This window comes from Lipotes vexillifer, unplaced genomic scaffold (genome assembly GCF_000442215.2).
Source record: "Lipotes vexillifer unplaced genomic scaffold, Lipotes_vexillifer_v1.1 scaffold3102, whole genome shotgun sequence".
Classification (NCBI taxonomy): Eukaryota; Metazoa; Chordata; class Mammalia; order Artiodactyla; family Lipotidae; genus Lipotes; species Lipotes vexillifer.
In genome coordinates, this window is record NW_006778806.1 from 114,015 (window position 1) to 126,532 (window position 12,518).

At 54.3% G+C, this 12,518-nt stretch overlaps 1 protein-coding gene across 1 annotated transcript; it reads left to right on the forward strand.

Annotated features, from left to right (window-relative positions):
• The first annotated feature begins 610 nt into the window (after positions 1–610).
• LOC103073108 (proline-rich protein 2-like) lies at positions 611–12,203 on the forward strand. The gene is made up of 6 exons (XM_007451954.1): positions 611–695; positions 3,126–3,310; positions 3,658–3,846; positions 4,237–4,402; positions 4,596–4,755; positions 12,113–12,203. Exons 1-6 carry the CDS (start codon positions 611–613, stop codon positions 12,201–12,203), a joined length of 876 nt encoding a protein of 291 aa, XP_007452016.1.
• Positions 12,204–12,518: the final 315 nt, after the last annotated feature.

A 12,518-nucleotide genomic window follows, 5' to 3' on the forward strand; every position in this document is an offset into this window, starting at 1 on the left:
GCCAGAGGACGCTGTGCCGGCCTGGCCGTCCAGGGACAGTGGGAGAGGTCAGCAACAAGGGACAGGGAAAGTGGCCTGGGTCCCTGCCCTTCATTCCTAATCAGTAAAACATCCACAACTAACAGATGTGCCTCTGCCCGACACACAGGGCCACGAGAGAATTCCACACCCCTGCACGCCTAGGAGGGTGGGCGGGAACACAGAGGGGAGGCCGACCCGGGGCAACAGGGGAGGCGGTGCCTGAATCGCGGCCTCGGCCCAGGGAACCGGGGGCCCGCAGGGGAGGCGGAGCACAAGCCTCTGCATCCCGGCTGCAGTGGCACCTGCGGCCACAGGTAACGGGGCAGCAACAGCAATGGGGCCTGTGACCCCGTCCCTGCAGCCCCCGCCTCACCGCAGCAGCAGAGCCTGTGAACCTCACAACACCAGACGCGGAAGCGGTGCCAGCTCTAACCGGACCCCCACCATCTCCCTCCCCCGCGGCTGGGGGCCTGGGACTCAGGGGACCCCGGACACGAAGGCAAAGCTCATCTTCCCCAGGGAACCAGGTGGTGACGCCAGTGACACTGGTAGCATCAGGGCACCAGCGACTCCGGAGGCACAAGAAGCGATGACGGGGGCTCGGGAGACACCCCCCGACAGAGGCGGCGGAGGGCGGAAGGTGAAGATTCCCAAGTATAGCCGGGGGAGCGCAGGTAGAGAAGCCGAAAACCTGTGTGATGGCGCCACCTGCTGGAAGCCAAAGGAAAGGCCTCTAATTTCGAACCTGTCACCGCTTCAAAGGTGCAGGGGGAGGAATCCCCACTCAGCGCCGGGGAGAAGCCCGGACCCTGTACCACAGAGAAGTGGCAGCTCTCCAGAAACCAAACTTAAAGTCACGGAGTATTGCGGGCTAAATGACAGACAATGCACATAGCTGTCACGCAGACACTCAACAAGCTGTAGGAAAATCAAAAGGGCACTTCAGTCAGCTCTGAAGTGAATTTAATGAACAGAAGAAATACTTTACCAAAGAGATTGAAATTCTAAAAAAGAAACAAACAGAAATTCTGCAGCTTAAGAATTCAATCAGTGAGATGAAAAACGCATTAGAAAGCATTGGAAATAGAGCAGACCACGTGGAAGAGAGAATTAGTGAACTGAAAGGTAGAAATCTAGAAATGGCACAAGTAGAAAAGGAAAGAGAATTAAAATATTAAAAATGAAGAAATTCCATGAGCTCTATCTGACTCTGTTAGGAAGGGCAATGTGAGGGTGATGGGTGTCCCAGAGGGACAAGAGATAGTTTATTTAAAGAAATAATAGCTGGGAATTCCCTGCTGGTCCAGTGGTTAAGACTCAGTGCTTTCAGTGCCATGGGCCTGGGTTCAATCCCTGGTCAGGGAACTAAGATCCTGCAAGCCACACCATATGGCCAAAAGAAAAAAAAGAAAAGAAATAGAAAAAGAAAGAAAGAAATGATAGCTGAGAACTGCCCAAACCTGGGGAGGAACTGGATATGCAAGTCCATGAAGCTAAGAGGACACCGAATCACCTCAATGAGAAAAGACCTTCTCCAAGACACCGTATATTAAAATTGTCAAAAGCCAATGACCAAGAATTTGAAAGGCAGCCAGGAAGAATAGATGGCCACCTACCAAGGAACCCCCCTGAGGCTACCAGCAGATTTCTCAGCAGAAACCCTACCAGCCGGGAGACAGCGCAATGACGTTCTCACAAGACTGACAGACAAAAGCTGTCACCCAACTATCCTCTATCCAGCAAAGTTACCACCCAGATATGGAGAAAGAAAGGCTTCCCCAGACAAACAAGCCTGAGAGGGCCCTTCACCGCGAGACCTGCCATACGAGAGATGCTGGAAGGAGCTCTTCTACCAGAAACAAAAAGGCAAAGGCACACAAAACTGAATAAAGCGACAAACAGACAGAATTGGCAACTGCAGCTCTTTAACAGAATAAGTAAAAAAAAAAAAAAAAAGACTAAGAATCAGCCTACCAATGCAGGGGACACAGGTTCGAGCCCTGGTCCAGGAAGATCCCACGTGCCACAGAGCAGCTAAGCCGGTGCGTCACAACTACTGAGCCTGCGCTCTAGAGGCCATGCGCCACAGCTACTGAGCCCACGCACTTAGAGCCCGTGCTCTGCAACAAGAGAAGCCACCGCAATGAGAAGCACACGCATCACAAGGAAGAGTAGCCCCCGCTCACCACAACTAGAGAAAGGCCACGCACAGGAACAAAGACGCAACACAGCCAAAAATAAATAAATAATTTTTCTAAAAAAAAGAAAAGAAATACACTACAAGAAGAAAGCTGGAAAAATCACAAATACGTGGAGACTGAAGAGCATGCTATGAACACCCATTGGGTCAATGAGCAGAGCAGTGGTTACCAGAGCGGGAGGGTCGGGGAGGGCAAAATGGGTAAAGGGGGCTAACTGTATGGTGATGGGTGGAAACTAAATTTTTGGTGGTGAGCACGCTGCAGGGTGTGCAGAAGTAGAAATACATTGTACATATGAAATATATAATATTATAAACTAATGTTACCTCAAAAAAAATAAATCTTAAATAAACAAAATAAAAAGGTGCAGTGGGAGGCCTGAGCCCCCGAGTGAGAGGTCCAGCTCCCGACTGGAAAGACCATTCGGGGTGGGGGGACACTGAGACCCGGCCCAGGTTTGGGAGCAGCCCGGACACCAGCTACCACCTTCAAGTGACCCTTCAATGTCCCAAGGAGACAAGAATGCCAGCTGAGCGTGAACTCCTGACCACACCCCTGGAAGGACAAGCAGTGCTGGGCGGTCAGTCGGGCCCTGGCTGGGCTGTCTGCGACTCAGCCCGTGAGCCAGCGCGCGTCCCAAACCTCAGCTAGAATCTCCATGGAGGTGGGAAGGATTCTCCTTTCCATGGATGCAAATCCAGCCTGAGTGTCATGCTAGCAGCCGTATCAGCACTAAAGGTGTCACTCAACGCTGCTGTCCCAAAACCACTGGCAAAGTTTCACCTCAAATTGTTGGCCCTCGCGAGGGACAAACCTCCGACCCGTGTGTGCAGATGCGAAAGCTTGAGAAACGGCTCCAGGAGGTCGCCCAGCGCATCCACCTCCAATCTGGGTCCCTCACAGCCCCTCCCCACAAACCCAGCCCCGCCGCCACCATCCCGGAGACCCGAGCGGCCCCCGCGGGCCCCGGCTCCCTCCCCTGGCAGGCACCAGGCGCCCCCTCCTGCCAGAACCCCCAGGACCCCCACCACAGAGGTGCCAGAACAGGGGGCGCCCTCGTCCTGTCCCAGGACCAGTCCCAAGCACCAGTCTGTCCCAAGCACCAGTCTCACTGTCCAGGGCCCAGCGTACCCTGAGTTCTCCAAACGCTGCGCTCGGCGTGGACACTCACCACAGGTGCAGCCGCCTGAACCCCGATGACCCAGGACCAAGGGGTGACCTACTGCCAGCAAGCTCGGCCCGCTGGGGACAGGGTCCAGGCTGAACCTGGGGCTGGGGTCAGGGGACCTAGGGCCGGGCTCGGGTGAGCCTGGGGCTGGTCTCCGTGCAGGCGTCCCCTCTGGCCACTCCCGGCCTCAGGGCCCAGGGTGGCCCCGTGAGCTGGACATCCGGGCCCTGAACACGCTGAGCTCTGCTGCCCCTGTGTGGCCGCCAGCAGCATCGCATGCACTCGGCCAGCAGGAGGCTCTGCCCAGACCTGGGGCCCCTGGGCGGGCAGGGGCAGAGAGCAGGGGGCAGACGGCATGGCCAGCAACACCTGGAGGAGGGTGTCGGGGTTCATCCTGGGGCCCAGAGAGCGTGTGCATCCTGGACCCCATCCTCGCCCCACGTCCTTTCGGCGCAGGTGAGCTTTGGGGTCCTTGGAACAACCTTACAGGAAGGGTCACACCGGGCGCCAGGCACACCTGGGGGCCCTGCGCTGTGGGGAGTCAGGCCCTGTGCCTGGGCACCTGTGTTGGCAGGTGTGGACACGGCAGGTGTGTCAGCTGTCCTGACACATTAAACTTAAAACTGTGATCACCTGGATCAATCCCAAAGCTGGTCCGTCTTCAGACCTATCTGTCAGAAGCTGGGTTCAGTGAGCAGTTTGACGCCTAAAGCTCATAGAGCTAATCCCACAATATCACTTTGAGACTGAAACGTGCCCTTACAGAGTTCCTTCATGCTGGACGCACGCGTTAGAATTCTTTGAAATCCTTTCGGTGCGAAGTGATGTTGTGATGCGTTCCTGCAGAGGCCAGCGGGTGTCCCTCCAGCTGGACACCCACCTTCTGGCGGGGCTCTCCGTGTGAGCGGGAGGGGCCGCCGGGCAGGGCTGGGTCTCGGGCTCCCCCTCGTGGCCATCCTGCGCCACTGCACGACCTGCCAGCCCCGCCCCAGCCAGGTGGGCTCTGGGGCAGGTGAGCTTTGAGGGCATCCAAACGTCCCCCAGGAGGAGGATAAACGTCCCTCCTCTCCTCGCAGCCAATCCTGCTCGTGATCAAGGCCTAGCGTGACGTCACTTGCTGGGGAGGCCCTGACACAGCCCCACCCGCCCTGCTCTCCGCAACACCCAAGCCGCCATCCATAGGCGTGACACCCCTCTCCCCGCAGGTGCACAGCCTCTCCTCCTAGGAAGTGAAAGTCGGCCCATCCTCAGCGCCACAGACACAGGGACCCGCGATGCGCCCGCGCGCGCAGCCGCGCTCTCACGCCCCGCGCTGCAGAGTGTCCCCTGCAGGCCGCAGCCCAGCGCAGGTCTGCGACCCCTCGGGTGAGGAACCAGCAGTCTCCTGCAATAACCTGCAGTCGGCCTGCAGGCATTCGTGAGCTTTCACCCCCGTGTGAGCACCAAGGCCCATCAACCCCCAGGAAGAACACGTTTCCTGGGGCGAACAGCCGTGAGGTGGGTGGAAAGTCCCCGAGCTCCGCTGTGGGCAAACCATTCCCAAGGTCCTCCGTTTTCTGCCTCATTTCATAAAAAATGAATAAAGAATCTTTTCCACATAAATTTTACAGTGAAGGCTTGATTCACAGGCCAGGGTTCAACTGGATGAAACATCACCACTGTGTCTTCTGTCGCTGAGTGGCCTTCCCCAGCCACGATGATTGTCAAGAACAACGTTCCCTAGTGAAATCCTGCAGAACCAAATTTCGGCAAGAGATCTGGTTTCTCCACCCAGGTTTAGCCAAAGCAAGTGTTATCACTCACACTTCTATGCTCCGTCCCTTCCACAGTGTATTTATTATTTCAGCTGCAATATTTCTCTTCAATTTAATGAAAGGTGGAGCTTTATTTTGAGACTTCCAGTGAAACATAAAGGATCGATCCTGTGCACTTACAAACTTACTCTCCCAAAATCCCATTAGAATAAGAATACAGACAAGGAGGGCAAACACCTACCCGGCTGCTTCCACGCGCCAGGCCCTGTCCTGGGTGGGTTACGGAGTCACCCGGTTTGATCCTCGCAGAGCCCCAGCTTACAGACCAGGAAACAGAAGCCAGGTGCCCAGGTCACCCGGCTTGGAGCGCCACAGCCAAGATCTGAGACGGCGGAGGTCCGGTGATGCAGTCAAAGCTGAAATCTAAGTCAGCAGCCGGGAAAGCACACAGCAGCCCACCTTCCACTGCAGCACCAGAAACACTCAGTACCTGGGGGCGGCAGGATGGGGGCACGTCCCAGAGCAGAGGACCAGGGGACAGACAGAAGGGGATATTTGGCCCAGATGTGCAAGGTCAAGAAACCACCAGACTTTCTGAGTCACTTCTGAACTTGGGAAGCGACATCCACCTTCATCCTTTTGGCCAGAACTGTCACACGGCTAAGCGGGTGGGGCTTGGAGACGTCCATTTCCAGCCTGTTAGTACAGGAAGGCCAGGGACACGGGACCCGGCAGACTTAACTGCCACGAAGTGTCACTTAAATGGAGCAAGAAGACACATGTCCAGACACACGAGGGCTAAGAGAACTTCCGCTCCAAACCCGTTTCGGGTCCACTAGGACAAAATTCAGCTGTGTGACCACAAGGAAGTCACTGGCATGGCTCACGTGAGCAGAGTCCATGGCGAGCAGAGTTCATACCGCCCTCCACCGACCAAGTCAGACACACGGTGGGCGGGCAGGCGGGTGCAGGTGGCCCCACGGCTTTCCAACCTGCCACCACGCGCACATTCCAGCAGGAGGAGAAGTGTGAAGAAGGGGCCTTCTTTCCAGCAGGGGAGGCTGGGCCCGCGTGGGGATGTGGCCCCAGGATGGCTGGCAGCCCGGGGAGGAACCTCAGAACGTTCTTCCTCGGGAGGCCAGGTGGACCCAGTGGATAAAATTAATTAGCAACTCACAGTGAAAGAACATGGCATTTTGCATTTTAAAAGTAAACCCAGGGCTGCCCTGGTGGCGCAGTGGCTGGGAGCCCGCCTGCCGATGCAGGGGACGTGGGTTCGTGCCCCGGTCCGGGAGGATCCCACGTGCCGCGGAGCGGCTGGGCCCGTGGGCCATGGCCGCTGAGCCTGCGCGTCCGGAGCCTGTGCTCCGCAACGGGAGAGGCCACTACAGTGAGAGGCCCGCGTACCGCAAAAAAAAAAAAAAAAAAATGGAAACCCAAGTCTAGACAACAATTAGTCGAGGGGAGAGGGGTCCAAGGGGAATGAGAGGCTAACATCTTGATGCTCCACAGGGAAGGATGGAGACGCTTCCTGTAAACCTGTTAGAACAAGTTAAGTGCATGGAACGTTCAATAGTGCTCAGTCTGTTCATATGATGGAGTATCACTCAGCCATAAAAAAGAACAAAACAGTGCCATCTGCAGCAACATGGATGGACCTGGAGATGATCGTACTGAGTGAAGTAAGTCAGACAGAGAAACAGAAATATCAAATGATAGCGCTTACATGTAGAATCTAATTAAAATGAACTTATTTACACAACAGAAACAGACTCACAGACCTCAAAATCAAACTATGGTTACCAAAGGGGAAACGTGGGGGAAGTGACAAATTAGGATATTGGGATGGACATATACACACTCCTCTGTATAAAAGAGATAACTAATAAAGACCTACTGTATAGCATGGGGAACTCTACTCAATATTCTGTAATAACCTAGATGGGAAAAGAATCTGAAAAAGAATGGAGATACATATATATCTGAATCACCTTGCTGTACACCTGAAACTAACACATTGTAAATCAACTATACTCCAGTAACATATTTTTTTAAAAAGAAAGAAAAATTTCAAGTTAAGTGCACAGAACGTTCTATAGTGCAATGTCCATTAATAAGATGGAATATTACTCAGCCTTAAAAAGGATGGAAATCCTGACACAGGCCTCAACGTGGATGAACCTGGAGGGCATTGAGTGAAACAAACCAGTCACAAAAGGACAAATCCCGTGTGATCCCACTCATACGAGTTCCCTAGAAGGGTCAAACTCACAGAAACAGAAAGGATGGTGGGGGCCCGGGGCTGGGGGAGGGGCTGGGAGGGACTGTTTAATGGGGACAGAGTTTCAGTTTTACAAGATGAGAACAGTTCTGGGGATGGAAGGTGGTGATGGTCTCACAACCATATGAGTGTACTTAATGCCACCAAGTTGTTCACCTAAAAAAGGTTAACAATGGTCAACTTTATGTTATGTATAGTTTACCACAATTTTAAAGTCAGTGAATAAAATGTATTTTTACCCTTAAAAAACATTCAACGGTGAATTACAGAAGTTGTTTTTTAATTCCACTTTGCCAGACCTGCAGAGGATAAAAAGTATGGTGGAAAATGTGACGGATCCAAAAGACCGGGGACGGAGAGGGGAGAGGGTTTAAAAAAAAAAAAAGATGACAAACACATCAAATGAGATGGTAGAAAGAGGTCCAAATATAACAGAACTCACAGTAAATGAATATGGATTAAGCTCATCTTTTCAAGCAGAGATTTCCACATAGCACGTAAACAACAAAGTCCACTTTTGAAACAAAACTGTGCCGAGCGTCTTAGTCAGCTCAGGGTCACTATAACAAAGCACCACAGACCGGGGGCTTCAAACAGCAGACATTTATGTCTCGCAGTCCTGGAGGCTGCAAGTCCCAGATCGAGGTGCCAGCGTGGCCAGGTCCTGATGAGGACCCTCTTCCTGGCTTGCAGACGGCCGCTGTGTCCTCACGTGGTGGGGAGACCCATGGTCCCTCCCTCTTATCAGGGCACTAATCCCATCATAGGACCCCACCCTCATGACCTCTTCTAACCTTAATCAACTCCCAACGGCCCCACCTCCAAATACAATCCCACTGGGGCAGGGCTTCAACAAGTGGATTTGGGCGGTGGGGGCGCGGGGACACAGACACTCAGTCCACAGCAGAGGGTTTGAGAATAAAGGGTGGGAAAACATACACCATAAAAACACAAACCAAACCAAAGCTGGTGGCACAATTCTATCAGGCAGAATGGAACTAAGTCAAAAAGGATGACTAGTGATAAAGAGAAACACGGTAACAAAGGAACCAGGAAAACCAAACCTGTTACCAAGTTAGCATGAAAATGTGCACAGCAAAGGTGACAGAAGTACAGGAAAGTGACACAATTGCCTGTGAGGTTCCAACAAACCATCTACGCCCAAAACCAATAGATGGTTCAGCCAGCAGAATCAGTGGCAATGGCTTTCCCAAACCTGACACCTCCCCTCGGTTCCCAGGACTTAGGAAGATGAGGGTGAGATGCAGGACTCCACACTTGGACACGTCGCAGGGGATTCAAGATTATGAAAGACCAACTCTACAAACTTGCAGAGAAAAAGCGAAGATCACAGACAAAGAAGCAGGGATCAGGCTGATGTGAAAACGTTAACAGCCACGCTGGATGCAAAAGCACCAAGCGTGGGAGATGCTGCAGGGCTTACTCGACTCAGCCCTGTTGGAAAACCGTGTGGCATCACCTGGAGAAGGTTAACAGCCCCTTACCTGTGTCCCAGCAGTTTTACTCCTTAGTACATACCCCAGGGAAACTCCTTTGCACATACGAGAGATGCACACACAGGAGCAGTCACAGCAGCATGGCTCGCGGTGGCAGTAACCTGGAAAATCCAAATATCCATCGATGGGGACGGGATGGGACAGCGTGGAACACTCACATAAGGGTCCTTCACTGGCACACAGAATGAATTACCAGACACGCGAAAGTATGGATAAATCTTAGTAAAACATGGAGGGAAACGCATCTCCAAAGAAGAATATATATAGCATGACACCCTTTCCATAACATTAAAAACAACTGAAACCAAAATATGCATTCAGAAATGCATATCGATTTGATAAATCTGCACAAAATGGAAACAAAGGAAAGGCGCTCCCAGGTCTCAGGGTGAAGGTGCCTCCCGTGAACGCGGCGGGGACAGGTGGGGGCCCTCGGTGAAATGCAGTCATTGTGGAGATTTCAGCTTTGGTTTGGGTGGTGGGTTTGCAGGTGCCTCCATGATTTAAAGTAACAAATTAAAGAAATGACTGTGTAAATAACGACATCCAGCGTGGACCAGTGAAGGGAGCATATCATGAACCAAAGGCGATGATCCCTCCAATTCTCTGCACTTGTCGTCCATTTAAAAAGAAGACTGTGGGTCTTCCCTGGTAGTCCATTGGTTAAGACTCTGCACATCCAGGGTTCGATCTCTGGTCAGAGAAGATCCCTCATGCCACACGGTGTGGCCATAGAAAGAAGACTGTGACCAGAATCTACACAGGATGCCTCCGAACTAATAAGAGAAAGACAATCGGATAGAAAAACAGAATATGCAAAATTCATGGAAAAGGGACCACGAATGTTCCATGGAGATGTGAGAAGATGATCAACCTCGTGAATAATCAAGGAAATTGTGAAGGTAACTCGCGATCCCAGCCCCACCACATGGGCGAGACTAACGCTACCACCTGCGTCAGGGGTGGAGAAGCCGCCAACGCTCATATTCTGCTAGTGAGAACGTGAGTGAAGACAGATGCTTTAGAGGGGAAAAAAAATACTGAAAAAATCGAGTAAAGTTAAAAGGTGCTGCTCTTTTGGAGATATAAGTGGCCCCCGTTCCTTCACAGCAGCAGAATTTCATCTGGACACCTGGGCACCCTTTCCCTGTGGACCCACATGTCCAAATTCAGGACAGTGGGGTGTGAGCCAGCTGTCTTGTGCCAGCTTCTGAGAACCACACAAAGAGATCCTACAAGCGTCCCCTTTCGAGGTCTTCAGCGCCCTGTCTGTGCCTCGGCTGAGAACCTGGATGGAGCATCAGGGCTCACAGGGGAGCCAGGAGACGGGAGGGACGTGGGTCCCCAGTGGGCTGGGATGGACCAGCAGCCTGGACACCTTCCAGACTCACGTGGGAGTGACACGAACATCCATGTCATCTAATCACCCTCCTCTCGTTTTGTGCCTCCCTGCGGGGACATAGACGAGTCCACAGTCAGGTCAGCAGGCCTTCCTCCGTGACCCAGCACCAATGAGGAAGGAGTCAATTCCACGGTGACCACTGGGCTGATGGGCACAGGGCGACCCCCAAGCAAATTCCGGTCTGGTCACCATGAAGGAGTGGCCACGGGGCGGCCACGGGGCAGCCACTGGGCGTCCACGGCAATGCCCTGCCCGCAAACCCAGCAGGCATCTTCCTCACCTGTCTTGACCTCCATCCCCATCCCCCCAGCCCCCTCTCTGCCATTCCTCCCACCCCTCGGCTGTCCAAGCCTCGCCCCCACCTGTGACACTTAATTTGATGTGTCGAGCGGGCTGGGCCACAAGAGCCCAGGCAGCATGTGAGGCTATTCTGGGTGTGTCGGTGAGGGTGTAAGCAGATGGCCTTCCCCGTGCGGCGGTCCTCACCCAATCCTGGAGGCCTGGAGAGAGGAGCAAGGAGCGGGGGGCGAGAGGTGGGCTCGCCCCTGCCTGAGCTGGGACACCCATCCTCCCCCGCCCTCGGACATCCGCGCTCCTGCCTCGTGGACCTTCGGACTCAGACTGAACGACAGCGCCGTCCTCCTGGTCCCCAGCCCACAGCTGGCAGGTCATGGGCCCGCTCGGCCTCCACGGTTGCGTGAGCCAACACCTCATAAAGGGTCTCTTCTGTTCCATATCTCTCCCACTGGCTCTGTCTCTCCAGAGAACCCTGACCAACACACCTGCTCCGAACCGCTGCTGTTCTGCTCTCAGCCCCCTGGTGCGATCCCACCTCCAGCCGTCTCCCTGGGAGAAGTCTGCCCCGGGCGCCCTGCATACTGACCCAGCTGACACACGTGAGCCCCCACCGCTAGTCTGAACCCCTCGGGCAGCGCCCAGCCTCAGACCCTCTGACTGAGCGGTCTTCTCCTTGGTCTTTCTCCAGTGAACTGGCAGTTACCTTGTTTTTGCCACAGATTAAGCCACTCACACTTCAGCCATGAGAGGCCGTGCAACACTGCAGTGTCCCATCCCTCCTCCACCTGGGCCATCGGCAAAAGGGTCCCCAGAGAGCAGATGACGTGGCGGCCATCCTAACAGGGGCGATGACGGTGGTGGCTTCTGTTCTGGGCTTATCACTAACTGGGTCTCCACCACGTTACTGGACAAAATGAATCGGATAGGGCTTCCCTGGTGGTGCAGTGGTTGGGAGCCCGCCTGCCGATGCAGGGGACGCGGGTTCGGGCCCCGGTCCGGGAAGATCCCACGTGCCGCGGAGCGGCTGGGCCCGTGAGCCACGGCCGCTGAGCCTGCGCGTCCGGAGCCTGTGCTCCGCAACCAGTGAGAGGCCCGCGTACCGCCAAAGGAAAAAAAAAAGAAAAATGAATCGGGTAATGTGAAGTTTAGCTATTACTTAATATGAGGGAGTTCGATTTTGCCAAGTTGGGTTTTTACTATGATGAAGCTATTTTCCTACAGAAAAAGTGAACGTGCTTTGGAACGGAAGAAGACGGGTCAGGAGTTCGAATGTGTTTCCGTCTTGAGGGACCGAGCTGCGTCGTGCAGGGGCAGACTCTGCCTGGTGCCACCACAGCAGGTGAGGTGCGTCTGAGCCCCCACTCCAGGAGGAGGAAGGGGGACGCGGAGGCCCCTCACCCTGGGGAAGAGGGCAAGGTCCTCGGCCTCAAACCCAGGGGCCTCGTCTTCCGCTGGCATCCTGGGCTGTCAGACCCCAGACCCAGCGAGGCAAGTACCCCACCCCCGAGGCCGGCCCTCAGAACACGGCCGTCTTGGAACCAGTTCTGGCCCAGGGCCCCTGAGGGGCCCACGCTGGGGGCTTCTGAGAGGGACTTCCCTACCAACGGGGGAACCCGCAAGGAGGAGTCCCCGCCCTCTCCTTCCTGAATTGGGATGCTGTTTTTGAGATGACAGGAGCTGTGAGCTGACGAGTGAGGCGATGACAGACGGGGAGCAGCTGGGTGGCGCTGCTGTCACTTCTGGCCATCACAGACCACCTCAGGAAGCCAGGGAAGGGCAGGCTGGGACGTCCCCATCTTGTTCCCAAGGCAAACCCAGAGGGCAGACACCTCGGGCCACGAGCCAGACAACAGCCCCGGTCATGAAAACGGTGGGTG